The 15,993-nt window shown below is 53.7% G+C and overlaps 6 protein-coding genes across 6 annotated transcripts; 3 read left to right on the top strand and 3 right to left on the bottom strand.

Annotated features, from left to right (window-relative positions):
* The first annotated feature begins 992 nt into the window (after nucleotides 1–992).
* On the top strand, nucleotides 993–2,917 carry F5144DRAFT_562550 (kinase-like domain-containing protein). Its single transcript, XM_066788328.1, has one exon. It carries the CDS (start codon nucleotides 1,458–1,460, stop codon nucleotides 2,712–2,714), a length of 1,257 nt encoding a protein of 418 aa, XP_066646657.1. The 5' UTR covers nucleotides 993–1,457; the 3' UTR covers nucleotides 2,715–2,917.
* A 514-nt stretch (nucleotides 2,918–3,431) lies between these two features.
* Nucleotides 3,432–4,228, bottom strand: F5144DRAFT_123431 (uncharacterized protein). Its single transcript, XM_066782221.1, has 2 exons — nucleotides 3,825–4,228; nucleotides 3,432–3,776 (listed from the first exon to the last, which is right to left on the bottom strand). The coding sequence occupies exons 1-2, from the start codon at nucleotides 4,064–4,066 to the stop codon at nucleotides 3,554–3,556; spliced, it is 465 nt and encodes a 154-aa protein (XP_066646656.1). The 5' UTR covers nucleotides 4,067–4,228; the 3' UTR covers nucleotides 3,432–3,553.
* Nucleotides 4,229–4,481: 253 nt separating this feature from the next.
* Nucleotides 4,482–6,327, bottom strand: F5144DRAFT_545201 (uncharacterized protein; the record flags this gene model as incomplete). Its single annotated transcript, XM_066787346.1, has 5 exons — nucleotides 4,482–4,513; nucleotides 4,564–5,218; nucleotides 5,251–5,305; nucleotides 5,848–5,892; nucleotides 6,101–6,327. The coding sequence occupies 5 exons, from the start codon at nucleotides 6,325–6,327 to the stop codon at nucleotides 4,482–4,484; spliced, it is 1,014 nt and encodes a 337-aa protein (XP_066646655.1).
* Nucleotides 6,328–7,428: 1,101 nt separating this feature from the next.
* On the top strand, nucleotides 7,429–8,199 carry F5144DRAFT_599758 (mating-type protein MAT alpha 1-domain-containing protein; the record flags this gene model as incomplete). Its single annotated transcript, XM_066791033.1, has 2 exons — nucleotides 7,429–7,579; nucleotides 7,628–8,199. The coding sequence occupies 2 exons, from the start codon at nucleotides 7,429–7,431 to the stop codon at nucleotides 8,197–8,199; spliced, it is 723 nt and encodes a 240-aa protein (XP_066646654.1).
* A 2,767-nt stretch (nucleotides 8,200–10,966) lies between these two features.
* Nucleotides 10,967–12,187, top strand: F5144DRAFT_483238 (uncharacterized protein; the record flags this gene model as incomplete). The annotated part of the gene is made up of 2 exons (XM_066785379.1): nucleotides 10,967–11,914; nucleotides 11,966–12,187. 2 exons carry the CDS (start codon nucleotides 10,967–10,969, stop codon nucleotides 12,185–12,187), a joined length of 1,170 nt encoding a protein of 389 aa, XP_066646653.1.
* A 1,510-nt stretch (nucleotides 12,188–13,697) lies between these two features.
* On the bottom strand, nucleotides 13,698–15,363 carry F5144DRAFT_627179 (uncharacterized protein; the record flags this gene model as incomplete). Its single annotated transcript, XM_066792285.1, has 6 exons — nucleotides 15,257–15,363; nucleotides 15,143–15,210; nucleotides 14,947–15,087; nucleotides 14,805–14,882; nucleotides 14,127–14,171; nucleotides 13,698–14,078 (listed from the first exon to the last, which is right to left on the bottom strand). Exons 2-6 carry the CDS (start codon nucleotides 15,197–15,199, stop codon nucleotides 13,698–13,700), a joined length of 702 nt encoding a protein of 233 aa, XP_066646652.1. The 5' UTR covers nucleotides 15,200–15,210; nucleotides 15,257–15,363.
* Between the last annotated feature and the right edge of the window lie 630 nt (nucleotides 15,364–15,993).

The raw sequence follows: 15,993 nt of genomic DNA, 5'->3' as shown, positions 1-15,993 counted from the left end.
TGTTAGACGAAATGTTCCTAATCGCGCCTCGCAACTCCCCGGTGAGTCCCTTGCGCTAGTTGAACCTGGCCGGTGGGCAGGCGTCCCGGAACGGAGACCCGGACAAGGCTGTCCCGGCAGCGGCCAATTGGTCATGACATTGATACACCGGTTTTGGGCATGTTGGCCCCTGATGATCTTGAGGGCAAGGGAATTCTCCGTGTCCTGGTTCATCAGAACCGCGCAGAGGATAATCGCACTAGGGCGCGAAATGTATTCTCGCGTACCCTTGACCTCCAGCGCTACGGTATTCGGAGAGAATTGCCCTTCAGATCTCTCCTCTTTCTTCTTGACTTGCTCAAGATGTTGCTCGCGAGTGTTGTCAGATGCTTCGCCCTTCAGCTTCGGGATAAAGAACTGGTAATGGGTCGATGGATTCAGAATGGCAACTTGGGCACAGCGAAGAATGATTTCGATTCTCGGAATCAAACTGGTTCCTCGCGGTTTTGAACTCGCGCCGTGGTTGACAACTGGGGTCGAGTTTGGCCCACGGTGGGAATTTGTGGTTCCCTGTCACGTCTCGCTCCGTGAGCGGATAGTTGGGTGGACAAAAGTCGTAATCTTGCTTTAAAAAGACACGGCATGACCACTCATCGGCGCGAGAGACGCGGATGTGAATTGGGCCCCGAGTGCAAGTTCCACTGCTGCGAGGGAGGCTGAAGACTGGATTTGCCGGAGGACTGGACGCCGTTGTAGGTTGTATTAAAGGTGACGTTTAGCAACATCTTGATACCGCCACTGCATACCATCTATGCAGTGACGGCGGAGGTGGCGATCGTAAAGGGGTTCAAGAGATGGTTGAGGAGGGGCGATTCTGAGCCACAAGATGCCGGCGTGTAGGCTTAGGATTCGGTCCCACAAGAGGAGTGTAAAAGGTTCGGCAATCAAGGTAGACCTCAGTAATTACCGCTAAGTTACAGAATAGTGCCAAAAGTTGGAGGGGAAACAACGCCGGGAAAGAAACTGGCCTAGTGCCAACAGCCAAACACCCTGCAGAGCGCAAGCGACTTTCTCCCCACCACCTGCACAACAAATTCGAGGCGTGCCCACCGCACACCGCGCGATCAAATAAACGCGGCCAGCAAGATGGCGCTGGTACGAAATCCCACATAGAATTTGGCTTGGATAGCACCACCAGCCTTTTTTCTTGGCCGTGGGGCGGATTGGTTACTGATGGATAATAGGAGATTGACGGCGGAAACAAATACCGGATTGGTCGCAAGATTGGTTCGGGATCGTTCGGCGATATCTATTTGGGGACCAATATCATCTCCGGCGAGGAGGTGGCCATCAAGCTCGAGAGTCGCAAGGTAGAGCACCCGCAGCTTGAATGTGAGGCTCGCGTCTACAAGTCTCTTGCTGGCGGTGTTGGCATCCCATTTGTTCACTGGTTCGGTAGTGGATGCGACCACAACGCTATGATTCTGGATCTTCTAGGACCCAGCTTAGAGGACCAATTCAACTTCTGCAACCGCAAGTTCTCGCTCAAGACGGTCCTGCTGCTCGCCGATCAGTTCATTTCGCGCATCGAATACATCCACGCCAAATCGTTCATCCACCGCGACATCAAGCCCGAGAACCTTCTTATGGGCCTTGGAAAACGTAGCAACCAGGTCAATGTGATTGACTTTGGCCTTGCAAAGGAGTACCGCAACCCGAAGACACACGCCCACATCCCCTACAGATCGAATAAGAACCTGACGGGCACGGCACTCTATGCCTCCATCAACACCCACCTTGGTGTCGAGCAGTCCCGCCGCGACGACATGGAGTCACTCGGTTACGTCATGCTCTACCTCTGTCGTGGCTCGCTCCCGTGGCAGGGTCTCGAGGCTTCCACCAGGGACGAGAAGCACGGCCGCATCATGGAGAAGAAGAGGAGCACGCCTACCGATGAGCTCTGCCGTGGGTTGCCCAATGAGTTTGCCATTTACCTGAACTACGCCCGGTCACTCCACTTCGAGGACAAACCTGACTACAGGTATCTGCGAGCGATTTTCCGCAACCTTTTTGTCCGTGAAGGCTTCCAGTACGATTACATTTTTGACTGGAACGTCTACAAGCACAAGGAGAATGCGCAGGCCATCCAGAAAACTGCCCGCCACAGTGTTGCGTTTCCGTTGATTAGCTTACAGAAGGCCGATAAGCACGGCGACGGGAGGACGGCCCAACTCGCGAGGATGGGCTCGTCAAAGAGAATCTCGACTCCCCATCGCGGTGATTCTAGCAACCAGCGCTGCACCGCTCGCACCATGACGGTAGCCACTACCATGACAATGTCACCCCCTAACCTACACCGCGTCCCCACCACGGAAACAGTCGGCGCCAGCGCATCGAGAGCGGGAGAAGAGGCAGCAGTCGGCGCAGGCGTCCCGTTTGGGTCCGCCGCCACCGAAAACTTCTTCCCGTCATGGGAGGCCCGCAAGCGCCGTCAGGTGTGGTACTACGCCATGTGCGCATTGTGCATTTTCCCTTTTATCGCACCGCTCGTCTACTGGGGCACGTTTGACGCCGCACCGTGGCGGTATACACACGGCGAGGCGGAGTTGCTAACGAGGCGCCAGCGGTGGAACATATTGGTTGTCGGCGTCGCGTCCGCTGTGGCGTGGTTGGTCGTGCTGGTTGTTTTGGTCACCGTGACGGTTATTCGGAAGGTGGGGGAGGGGCGTGTTTAGAATCGTGTGGGGAAACTAGAGTTGTGAGGTTAAGCTGGGATACGAGCCGGTGAGCGTGATAAAACAATGGATAACCCTGTGATGGTGGACTTGGTGGTGCGGGGTAAATACCCCCTGTGAGGTGCAAACGCCTGGACGTCTTGGCGCGCGCGGGGCACACCGCTTCTAAATTTTGCGGGCGGGTGCCCAGGCGGCCAGAATCAGTAGACAGCGATTCAAACGGCCGCACCACGCCGTAATTGAAGTTATTTGCATTGCTGTGGCGATTGTTCTTGATCTTTTTGTTGTTGTTTTGTTGTTTTTGAATGGAAAATAGCGGGCCCACACCGGCGCCCCTAAAATCCATCCTCAAGCAGCCCGGCCAGCCACCCAGATATATTCCACAACTTCGCCGCCCACTTCGTCGTATTAACGACTGTTGATGCCGTCGCTAGGCAATCTTCTGGTGTTGCGGCGGGTAGCGAGTCAACCGCCGTCCCGGCACGCAACCCGCCTCGAATAACACTTAAGAGTGCCAACCCACCTCCGACAACCGTACCCGAGCCCCCCGAGCCCCCCGGAACACCGGCGAATACGCGACCGAAACGGATACGCATGATAACGCAAGAAGAAGATACCCGCCAGGCGAATCGTTATTCGAAATACGGCCGAACCAACATCGGTTGAGGTGGCTAGATTGGAAATCGACGACCCTTTTGACGGTTTTGCCCTCCGACATGCGGGAAGGTAACCATCTGCCTTGTCTTTTGTACTTGGTTCATCTCACAATGCCCCCCGTTGATGCTGCGAGTTTCCTTGAAACTCCTTACTGGCCGGCTATCTTCACACGTCACTACATCTCATGGATTTCCCATCCAGACGAAGGGCCAGACTCCCCGGACTGATAAACACACTCCAGTGGCGCTTAGGCAAAGGGGCGGTTGGCCCGACGGAGTCTTTGGGAGTTGCAGGGAAGTGTGCGAAGCTGTCCAGACGACCGACTTCGTGACCTGTCCCACCCGCACGACCCACGACTTCTCCATACACGAAACATCTCCCTCCGGCGAAGAAAGAACATCGCGACTACTTCGTTAGGAGCGGACGATTCAAGTGAGACCTTGGGACACGCACCCAGTGTATATCCATCCTCCAGCGCCGAATGCTGCGATATGTAGGTCGTCGATGATGTTGCTAAGTTCTTCCATAGGCACATCGTTGCAGCAAGGTACGTATCGGATATAGCTTTCATGGTAGCTCTTTCGCTTCAGAGGAAATTCAGAGACACGAACGCTTACACACACCCTGTGGTGATTGACGGGCAAAATGACAACCCGGGAGCCTACGCTAAGCATACTCTGCGGGGTGACATCCATCGCTGATTGTGGTTTGCAGGAGCAAATTCAAATGACCACAGAGTGCCATGCTCCAACGCAACACGGTAACTAGTGCATATCTGTCAACCTTGGAGACAGAATTTCTTTTCTTGTCTCCAGGGGTCTACCCCTGCTTCGAGGCGGGGACAAGGGGTATATCCGATGCCGAGAGATCTGGTGCATGCACAAGGATCCCGCTTCCCGTTTCCTGCCCACCCCCCCTTTTGTGACTTTGATGGCCGACCGGCTGAGAATCATCCCGCGCGCTCCCCGAAACAGAGCCACTTCGTACTCATGCAATCTCACCGGGGACCAAGCAATTCATCACCCAGTTGGGTATATGTACATCTGGCAGTCCCTGCATGGCGGGTTCAGACTGCACTTTGCAAGCTTTTTCTTGCTTATATTTGAGTGCTTAAGTAGGCTGACGGAGATTGTTTGGAAGAACTGGGAGAAAACGGTAGGAAGTTCTGATGATCGGGCGTTTGGTGGCAGACCCGACAAGTCGATTTGGGTCTTAACCGGAACCTGTTCGACATAAGGTTGTGGGCTTAGCAGCCGGAGCAAGATATCTCGCCAGAAATCAGGATCGATCTCCGTAGGTGTAATTCCAAAACCCATCGTTTCATGGAAAGCTGCGATGATGCTGAAGACACCACAGTCGTCGGCATTCGTTTGCAATAACGGCGAAGTGATGGTGATTTCTGGGTTGGTTTTGTCATCCATCTGGAAAAGCTTCGGCAACAAGCTGCGAGCTTTGTTCAAGAGGGTGCTTTTGGTGATCGAGCTCGGAAGGGAGTCGTAAACCAAAAGCCCGGTACTGTCCTTATAAACCCCGAGGACCCAGTGGTTGCCCCTGATCAGCATAGGCAGGAGGACTTTGGACTTGTGGAAGTCGACTCCCGTCACCCTTTCGTCCCCTGAATCGACAACCTGTACGCTGTCATTGCTGACTTCCTTGAGGAGGCGAAGAGTACCGTTGATGACCTTACCCTCCAACCATTGACCAGGGTGTAAGCTCAACAGGTTTTCCCGGTAGATCGTGAATGTTGAGCCGGGGAATTGTAAGACGGACGTGTAACTTGGTGCTGGCTGGTCTCGGTCGGCTTCATCGTCACCAAGAATAATCGATTCCGGCCCGCCGTTTGTTTGCTTCCGTTTCTATATATCTAATTAGCGGATACATTTCGTTTACGACTGTCGAGAACAATCACCAATATGTCGAGCGCATTCTCGCGGCTGATCCCACCAAGTAGTTCGGTTCTCAAATTTTCCGCATACTTGCTACTCCACAACGGGAGATAAAACTGCTATATTTTGTGCAGGTGGTTCATCGTGTGCGGAGGCGATTCTGCGCGGGTGGTTGGCAACTTGGCTTTGGCCGACCCTGCTGCGGGGCTGGCTGACTCTGTTGGTCGACCCTTCCGACCTGGCTGACCCCCGCTTAACCCCGCTTGGCCGAGGTGGTCATGTCGCATGCCCGGCTTGGATTTTCTGAAGTTTTCCCTCTTTCACGCGCTTTTTCAGCGCTCTCATTGAAGGCAACTTGGGCATCGGCCCACACATGGTCATGAAATTTGAAAGCTCTCCAAAACCCGACAGAGGCGGCCGGAAAGAAACTTTCCAACTCTGAGAGCTCAACACTCGGAGCATCGCAGGAATCTGCCATCGCGCCTCTTTGACCGGATTCTGAGCCTTGAAGTTCCAGTCTATCGGGCCGCCGGAGATATATATCTGCGAGGACCTCCCTCTTTCCGGAACATTCGAACCTAGTACCTTACAGCAAGACACCTTCGATCAGACTGAACCCCAGCAGGACAAGGTTTCTATTTGACCTTCCTCATATTAACTCGCAGTTCCGGGCAAGAAAGGTTTCCTGAGGGGTTAGCGAAAGCACACCCTATAAATCTCGTTTCATGCCATATTCACATGGCTTTCTGGCCGTAAAAATGTGCCTAGCAATAATCAGAGAAGCTCTGCTCTACTCATCCACTGCGTCGAGACGCGGCGGTTGGCTATTATGCTGGAACTTACAGTGTGCAGTAAGCATGCGCAGTATTGCTATAAGCATCACCCCTAATATTTTCAGACAGAGCGCGAATCTCATCTGGGGCCCAACCACGACCTCTGGCCAAGGGCGCTAAGATAAGGGGCTGGCAGGCTTGACGGATCCCAAGGTTGAACCACGGGCCGAGGTCTTTGCCGCGTGCCTCGGCGGGCCAGCTGTGGAAGGGTCTGGCAGACTTCTTGGGTAAGGGCATGGCCAAGGACAAGGGGTTGAACTAAGTTCATCATTTGCGCGAGACCCAAGAGCGCCCCAGTCACTAAGCGTGCCGTCTCGTTGCCATCTTCTCCGCCGAAAGTGACTCAAGGAGGAACCGGCGGACACGGACCCAAGGGCGCTGCTCGACTGGGACTATACACTGAACGTTGGGCTCAGTGAGGGTTAACGTCCCGCGCCAAGTCTTCCTGAACTTGAAGAGCAGAGGTTAACCCTCCGGTCTGGACGAAAATGGTGGGCGGTAGAACAAAGGCGGTTTGGAAGTGTGGGATCCCACTTCGTCATTGACCAGAGGTCTCGCATCGATTGTATGGTCACCTAGCACAGGTCTCGGATGCCAGGCCCGGGACCGGGTTGGCCTTTTTCTTCCCGAGACCGTTCGCGAGGATCCATCAACAGATGCCCACCATCCTGCGGCTGATCAAAGATTAGCTCCGCGCAGCGGATCAGTGGCGTATGGTTTTGGTGCTGGTGGGGTGGGGACCCTGTCACCCGGGCTTCCCTAAATCGGACATCCTAGACACCGCCATCGCTGGATTCATGACCCTCCCTTGTAGCAATATGTGCGGATTGGGGGGCCGGGCGGACTGGGCTTTATTACGTGCTTGTGGACGGGGGATCTAGATAAGTCTATCGATGGAGGGTGCGGGAAAATGCGGAGAGCGGAACGAAAGGCGAGTGTCGGGCCGATAAGAGCGTTGAGAGGTCCATCTTTCGTCCTCTTTATCCTTCTTGTCACCCTTGTGCTCTCCCCTCTCCGCGAGCAAGCGCTGTAACACTAGGAAGACCTGAAATAGACCTGTGGAAGATTAGCCAGGTCGTAAATGAGGGGTCCTACACTTCGAGACTGCCTTTGTTCTGCCGCCTACATATATCATTCTCACGGTAGAACACCGAGGGAGAAATGAACAAAGGGACTGACTTAAGGCCTATATCGTCTTGGGTAAGCGAACCGGCTTGATGTTTAGCCTCCAATCAAACGTTGGTGCTTTACTAATCTTCGCTAACTAAGCTTCAACCATTCAAAAACAATCGACTTTTCGACCCTCAACACCACAACACACTGCACCATTGACCAACAATGGCGGGCATCAACCAGATCATCCAAACTTTCAAAGGCCTTACTGAAGGAGATCGCGAGACGGCCATGAAAGCACTCTCAACTATGATGCGCACCGAAAACCAGCGGCAACCCGCCAAGAAGAAGGTCAACGGGTTTATGGGTTATCGTGGTAAGTCCCGTAAATTACGATTTCGTGGCTTATTCTAACGTTCCTTAGCATACTACTCGGGGCTCTTCTCCCAGCTCACACAGAAAGAGAAGTCGCCTATCATGACGATACTTTGGAAAGAGGACCCGTTCCATAAGGAGTGGGATTTTATGTGTGCCGTGTATTCGGCAATCCGGGAGTTTCTGGCAGCCGAGAACGTTACGCTGCAGAAATGGATTCAGTTTGCCATCAAGCACATGGGGATTGTTGTCCGCGAGAGCTACCTGGCGGCTCTAGGTTGGAAACTAATCCAGCAAGACGACGGCACACACAAGCTCGAGCGCACTGCACTTCGAGGGATCCAGAGCTGTCACCAGCCGATGAACGGACTTGGCCTGTTTATGAACTGCCTTAACGGCGGCCTGCCAGTTACCAACCGGCTTCCGATCATTGCAAAACTCACCGCTTTGAGCAACGATGTTATCTGCGTCAACACACAGACGGGGCCAGTGGTGAAGCCCCACAACACCCTGGAGGGATTCTACCAGTTTGCGAAGTATAACCCACATATGGCCATGTCGGCGCTGTTTGAGGTCACCACGACCCACCCTCTCATCACCCAGGGTGTCACTGTTCACTAGCTTCCTGACCTTGCGGCAACCGACCCGTTCTTCGCGGTTCAGAACGAGGATCCTGAGCTCGATGCGATGTTGGACAAGATCCCCCAGGGCGAATGCAATGGGAGCCTCGGCAACTAGACCAATCCTGACACCCAGTTCTACACGATTGACATGGGGTATGGTGCGCATATTGCTGATCCATGAACAACAACTAGGGGGCGGGTTGTGTGGACAACGCCACAAACCATGAGAAAGCCTTTGACAAGGAAGGCAATCACCATATCATTCCTCGCCAGGGCAGCGGCCACCTCCCCCTCCTTCACAATGACATTGCTCAATCCATCGCGTTTCTGATACGCAAGGTTCTCCGCCCGCTTCCACCGGCTCCTGATCTTCTCGTCCGCTTGTTGTGTAAGCGCCATAGCAAACTCCCCACGGCGAAGCAAAAAGAAGTCGCGCAGCAACTGCAACGTCTCCAGACAGGAATGCCTTATATCCGCAATCGTTCTCGCAAACGTAGCCACATCGATCGGATGCCGCAACGCGGCCAGCCTCGTAAGCTGCGTTGAGAGGTGGTCGTTCCCCCTCAAGCTGTAATCGCCCACACTCTTCGCCCGGATCTGGTTAAGTGACCATCCGATAAAACAGCATCGACGCGGCGGTCGGAGCCGTCACAAACCGCGGCAGCAGCGCCATCTCGCAGCCATGCTCCTCCGGTTCTGCGCTTGTGATGGGAGCAATTAACGTTAAGTCCTGGTGGACAGGCACGGCGACGACGTTGGCGAGGGATGAGATGGTTGTTGTATTATTTGTTCTTGGGTTGTGTTGTGGAAGGCTGCGGTTCGGAGAGCTGCAGATGCGTAGCAGAAAAGGGCGATGAAGGTCTACTTTTTATTTAAGTCTTCTAAATGACTGGAGCGCCCGCAACGAACATGATGTGGGCGCCTGTGGAGTGCCGGGTTGGCAGTCGGTCGATGCGTCGGCGAAGAGTTGAGAGTTGACATCATGCTTTGTGAGGGAGCCGGCTGCCCGCAATGAGCTCGGGAGCTCGGGAGCGATTGGTTGTGGGTGATTGCTATCAATCCCAATGATGTACAGTCCTCTCCCTGTTTATTCGCTAGCGCATGACTTCAAGACCGGGGCCCTTGCTAAAATCCCCAACTCAACGGTAAAACCACCAATGTTTTCAGGAAAAAAAGAATTGGATTGAAAGAGTCTCTTCAGGTGTTTCTGAATATCGCATTCGCTTTCTTTTTTAACCGTTGTTCGGCTGTTGAGCTGGGGTTTTTCAACTTTTGGACCAGGACCCCTGTCACAGGAGCCGCGCTAACAAACAAACAAGTATTGAACTGTACATACGTATGGACCTGGACCGTGCCCCGTGATTGCGGTGTAAACCGCAATCATTGACAGGCGGCGCCGGCATCCCTGTGGGCCATGTTGTAAGTAGAAGGTGTCTTTAGATAAATTTTACAAATGCTTTTAATACGGCAAGACCGCTATGAAATCCATGCACCTGCAGAGCGTCTGGTTGGGATTGATAGAGGAACTCTTGGCGCGGGCGCTAGCCACCGCGCGGACAGCATTGCTGAATGAACAAAAAGGCCCACCTTTGTGGGTTTGATTAGTCAGGCAGATTGGAAGCAAGCCGACGGGCTTGGGCGACGCTCAGCCGCAACTCCTCCTACAACCCGGCCGCGGCCCTATAAATCCCCTCCATGGAACCCTGCAACGCCCCCGCCAGTATGTTGTTGCAGACGAGCGGCTAGTTCTCGATAACTGCCCTCGGCCTCCCTTGAGAGAAAGCCTCAGCCTGCGCACGTGCGTGCCATCCCGCCCCTATTGATTCGCAATGTTGGGCTCGTTGATGCCCATGCCCCCACTGTGACAAAGCGGGCCGTTGCCGTTGTGGCGTTGGGGGTTACCAGCTCCTTTATTCTTCGATCTTCACATCCCTACGCTCAATCACTATAGACGATCCCTTGATACAAGCCATTGGATGGCGCGAGAATCACGATTCCGCACCCTGCTAGCTGCCGCTGCGGGTAGGTGCATCGGTCGCCGAAGCACGTCCTATTAACTGTTGTTGGGCGATAGTTATTGCCAATTACGACACAGCCGACTCGGCTCCCGGCTTCGGACCTTGCAAAGCTCAGCCCACCGACGCTCGATCCGATCCCTTACACAGTACATTTATAGACATACCATATATATTACCCGCCCTTGTTTTCCCAGCCGTGTAGATCATCGACTCTTTCAGCACTGGTGGTCCGAAAGATGGAAAAAAAAATATCAAAAAACCACCGGACCGAAGGGTGCTCATCTGCGAGGGAGTAGGCGGCCACGGGGGCTACTCAGCCATTCTGTTCACGGATGTCTCGGAAAGGTGGGCGGTAAGTGCGTTCTATGATTGAGAAAACTCTGTCCTTTGCCGCTGTGGTGAACAGTCTGATCGACCTTGCTGAATTAGGGACACCCTTTGGGTCGTGGTCAGCATCGGGCGCTGAAGGATTTCTGACCTCCGCACGGCCCTTTCGCTGAACATCCCTCGACTGCCTGAGTGAGAGAGTATATTCCGACGAGGATCCTCATTGAATGAACCCCCTTTTAAGCAAGTTGAGCTGTGACATTGCCCCGGGTCTCTGGGGACATCCCTTGTTTCTATCTACTTATCTACTAGATCTTTCCCATTTCTTCCGCAGCTCAGAACCAAAGTTACCGTCCATCTTAGCCCAGTATTCCGCTCATATATATCCGCCGCAGCACCTTGATTGAAGCCGGAAGCAGGATGCAACTCATTAGTTCATCCATCTCTAACATAGCCCCTGACTCCGGCGATGTTGACAATTTCGATTTCAACAATCTCCAGGCGGAAAACCTGAAAGCACCAACGGCAAACTTCAATCCTCACATACTAACTTTTGCCCATTCAACTCCGACACCGTATTCGATTGGTTTTGGTTCCTGCTTCGCTCCGTCAAACGTCGGTGCACGCATGTCAGCCTCCAATGATTCGGGTCTGCCGTTTTCAACTTCGTTCGATTTCGGCTCTTTCTCCGCCTCGTTAGTCGGCGCGGTCCCGCTTGATCTCACGCCCGCTTCTTTAGCCACATTCCCCTCCTTCCTGACGGCGCCCAAGACCGACAACAGTTCCAACCCAATCTATCCTGTTTTTCCTGTCACACCTTCGGGAGAGAGGGGTGACTTTTTCGGCCAATCCCTTGGGAGTTACGGTACTCAACTGACTCCTTCACACACCATAGACTGCACGCACCTTGCCGGTTGCCTCAGTCCCGGGTCTCACTTATTGACCCCTTCCGCTATAACAACACACTTCGACCACGTGTCCGACATTGTGGCCCATCAGCTGTATTCGGACAGCTCCATCAGCTCTGATCAACAGGTTTCTACGACGCTCGTCGGGACAACTGACCTAATCAAGCAAAACGACGACAGCATAACAATGCCGTTGACCCCCTCTCTGTGTTCGATGGAGGGCGTCTTGGTGGGGCGAACGCGATATGGGGCGCCAGGACCCCAACAACTACAACGGTGCTCACCATCCGGCGGGCGGGCCGGGATCAAGAAAGAAAAGAAGCGTCGCGTAGTGGGGGGAATCGACAGCACCTTCGCCCTAGACAATGTCAGGCCGGCAAAACCATACAAATGCCCCGTAGAAGGATGCGTGAAATCGTACCGCAGGAATGAGCACGTGAAACGGCACATTAAGAGGCAAGTCAAACAAATAGAAGAAAGTCCCCACTAGGACTAACATTGGCTCAGCGAGCATCATAGTGTATCGTTCTCTTGCCAGTTCTGCAGCCATGCTGCCAACCGGCGGGATAACTACATGGCTCACCTCAAGCTGCACACAAAGCAACGGAAGTCGGGGACCGGCAAGCGTAGGGTGGCTTTCTACGAGGATGCGGTGCGGAAATTTGCCGATGAGAAGCAGAATGAACAGCGACGAGGGCGGAATGCTAAGCTTGGTGAGCCGCTATCTAAGTAGTAATGAATTAGCTTCAGTCAATGACGCCCATCGGAAGTTCCTAAAAGCGATCGGTGGCAACAGCGAGAAATCAGATCGGACACTCATGAACGATCGGGCGTCGGTGATATGGCTGCTTCAAGAAATGCAGCGTCAATTCCGACGTGGACTCTGGCAACGTGCTTTTGAACTTTTTTTTCTCGGTATGTCGGGCTCCATCTCACTCGAGGCACTTGACCTCATCTTGAGACTTACTTTATCCCAGGTGGCCGAGATTTGTCCTTTTATGGTCGCTGTCCAAAGGAATCCGGTGAAAACTGGCCGGATGAGGTGCAAGCCTCATTACCGTTGTGGATCCCATTCTTTGTTAAACTACATACTGGCAATCGATGGAGGTGAGATCAATCGAACGCTGCATTATTCTCGGCTAACCTAGCGCAGCTACTCGAAAATTTGTAAAGCCCTCAAAGTAGATCTTCTCAATAAGGAGAGTGATTTCCAGTGTTTCGCGGCAATACTCAAATCGGGGAAGCTCGTCGCTTGCCAGGTCGGAGATATTTACGAAATACCTCCACCTGGGCTCGAGAGATTACCCGCCGTTGGGAGGCAGGGTGCGGAGCGGGGGCGCGGCAGGCAGGGCAGCCAAATGCCCACGATACGTTCTGGCGTCGCGTCTTCAAACCTTGAGACGAACACGCATCTCGTCGGATGTACCTCAGCAACATCGTCCGCGACCATCAACCTTGACCCGCAAGACCGCAGCGAAACGGCAACGCCATACCCACCAAGAAAAAGACGGAGGACGGGTCAAGATTACGGAGTTTATCTTGGCAACTGGATGGGAGTTTCGGGAGCCCAAGATCTGTCGTCTCTCGACATCCTTGCCTATGTAGCCGGACAGGAACATGCAGAGAAGCGTTCTGCGGGGGCTGTTCCACCCCCTGGACCCGCGGAATGGATCAACAGCAACTCTCCTGTTTCTCATCCCCATGCCAGCCTGCTTGGTATCGCCTCGCCGCCAAACGATTCCGATGCTGGGGGCCTACCAGGCCAGCTAGATGGTCGGGGCTGCCCGTTGGACGAAAGTGGGCACCGCGCAGATCTGCGATCGAGCAGCCTGGATTCCCCTGGAATTGCTGCATCACCATCCCAGCCCGCCGTGTCAGTTGGCCGGGCGGTTGGATCCATAGAACAGCCCTCGGCTTGCGGCCACTCCAATGCCTCCGGCCTTGTTACCCTTCCCGATGGATCGTGTTTACCTATCAGGTACCTCGAGGGGCCGGCACCGATAAACAGTCGAGGGCACGCTGCAGGCGGAGTGGGGATGGGGAACGAGACAGACGCTACGGAGACGCCCAGCGGTATCGCCCTCGGAACAGTCGTGTCCCCCGAGTGCCAGCGTTTGATGCCCGCTGAGAGCCCCTACGGGTTGCACATGCTCTCAGAGGCAGCAGGGCAAGCTGGAAGACTGGGCCAAGCAGCAGGGGACTCTCCTCAAGAGGATGAGTGGAATGTTTTCATGAGCGACATTCTACTCTAAGTTTTCCTGCGGCTTGCCATCACTTTCGTCCCCTTCCTCCTCCTGCTCTGCGGGCCTTTCTGCCTGTGCATTCCCTTCCAGCCGAAAGAGGTTGTAGTGAAAAATCAGATCTTGTGCTAGCGGCCGAATGCCCGTCTCCTCATCAAGGTGAAGAACGAACTCGCTGTACCATTGAATCTGATACCCCGCATTGCTATCCCAGGCGCGAACCAAGACCTCCGTTGTGCCAATGAAAAGTGGTATCACCAGACTAGTTTCGCCCTTTTTTGTCCATATGACGGTTGTGTCCTTCTTGAGCAGGAAGAATCGTGGCTGGGCAGATTTCGTGATGGCTTTTTGCTCCGCCTCTGCCCACCCCTTCATGTAAGAGGCCTCAGAAGGTTGTAAGCTAGTAGTTCATGCAGGTCTTGGGGGACATACCATTTCCGTTGCGAACAGATCGTTGAACTTGTCGCGCAGCCTCTCCTGAAACCGTAAACCGGATGAACCGGTGTCTTGGTGTCGTCATAACGCCTTGGTAGAATTGCCGTCGAGAGTAAAGGAATGTTGGGGTTTGAGTGGGTGGCACCAAGGTTCTGTTGGGCTATATAGCGTTTGGAAATCCAAACACTTCCTGAGGCTCGATACCCCGCCCGCACATACCAACTCGGAGTTTTGATGTGGAGTTCCGATCGATGAATCCGGCCAATTGGACGCCGTCTCCGTAATCTAAGTGGGTACCCAAATTTCACCTCGCCCGTAGGTATTCAGCAAGCGCACAATCCTGGCCGGCACAGCATCCCTCGTCCCAGGCTGCTCGACGTCGTAGATCGCGTTGGTTTTTACTGATTAAAGGGCCCCAGTAGAACAACTGCGTGTGAAGCAAGGGACATAAACGGCGGGCGCCGGCATCGCAAAGATGTCAAGCAATGAATCTAGCAGCGCACTAACGGCGTCGATGTTTCAAAAGATTGAACTAGTTGTGAACAACTTCTACTTAGTGTGTATGCAGCTAGGGCACAAGTGGTACCTGCAGTACCGACACTCATAGATGCACCAAAGTGGCGTGGCGTAGCAAGCAGAGCAACACCATTCTATCAGGGTGTTGTCCGTCTTCACCATGTCAAACGAGTGTGGGCAGGAGCTGTGCCTAGCGCTTTCCGCCTTGACTACCGGGTCGAGGTCCCAAAGATGAAGCTGTGGTGTCAGCATCCTATAGAATTAACAGCTTTTCCCTTGTCTTGGGACAGGATCCTCTTACACTAAGAACCTCGCTGATAAAAACATCGTGGTTGCCATTTTCATCACCGTTGACGGGACTCGGGGGCGGATGATCAGCCTCTGGAGCCGCCTGGCCTGTGTCATCTTTCGGACTCTCAGCGGAATCATTGGGATGGTTGGTCTACTCGGTCATCTTGTTAGCTCAGTCTTAGTCAGCCGGCTCAAAGGAAACTTACCGGGGAGTTTGGAGGAGCTAGTGGATCCGACTTCTTGTTGTCGTTGGCATCCGACATGGTGAGGAGTCCTATGCATGGTCAGAGGCTACTCTTCAGGGGGCTTCTTGCACTTACAGCTATAGGTACTTGAAGTTTGAGGCAATGGGTTGGAATGGAGACGGGCAAATTCTGATCGAGAGTAGAAGACACCAATAGCTGTCGAGGCTGCAGCAATAACGAGGTTCTTTGCAAGAAAGGAGCATCCTTATACCTGCTGGCTGGTGAGCTCAGCTCAGGGCTGATTAAGCGACTGACCAGCGTGAACAGGTCCCCGAATCAAAACTCCGTTTGTTGGATGCTTTGACTTTCATTCCAAAGGTCACTCTACCGTTGACAGTCCCTCGCATACCTTCTCCCGGCGTTACCCTCGCCGATCATGCAGGGCAGGCAGGCACTATCGCGTTGCCAGTACATCAGGACAAGCCATTGACCATTAAGACGCCATAGGCGACTGAAACAGCCCTGCCCAACAAACCAAACTGGTTAGGTGCATCTGCAAACATGGATGTTGGGTCAATACAGATCGTTGTGTCTGTATTGTGGAGTGATCTCTGCGAACCAAATTGCATGATCCACGTCTTGACTGGATCGCCTTGACTGGATCGCCTTGACGATGGTCTGCTTTCCCCTGTCTCGAAAACCATGCAACTCTCGACACGGTTGCATGGGCCCGCAGACATACCCAAAACCAGGGCGTGTGGCTGCTCCCTCACCAAATCACGAGCAATCTGTGAGATGCATGATATGGCCTCTCAACTGGGCCGTTTTCTACATCTGTTGACAATTGCCATTGAGCGATAATCTGCGCGCTC

This window comes from Chaetomium tenue, assembly GCF_020726465.1.
Source record: "Chaetomium tenue strain MPI-SDFR-AT-0079 chromosome Unknown F5144scaffold_2, whole genome shotgun sequence".
In the NCBI taxonomy this organism is placed as follows: Eukaryota; Fungi; Ascomycota; class Sordariomycetes; order Sordariales; family Chaetomiaceae; genus Chaetomium; species Chaetomium tenue.
The sequence above is the reverse complement of the archived record's forward strand: the minus strand, read 5'-3'. Positions and strand labels throughout refer to the sequence as shown.

Excerpts from the sequence above, each read along its gene's own strand:
- F5144DRAFT_123431 (XM_066782221.1), bottom strand. The coding sequence starts at position 4,066 with ATGGATGTCACCCCGCAGAGTATGCTTAGCGTAGGCTCCCGGGTTGTC. Across the intron at positions 3,777-3,824 it reads GGAGGATGGATATACACTGG|TCGCGATGTTCTTTCTTCGC; the intron begins GTGCGTGTCCCA and ends CTAACGAAGTAG.
- F5144DRAFT_562550 (XM_066788328.1), top strand. The coding sequence starts at position 1,458 with ATGATTCTGGATCTTCTAGGACCCAGCTTAGAGGACCAATTCAACTTC.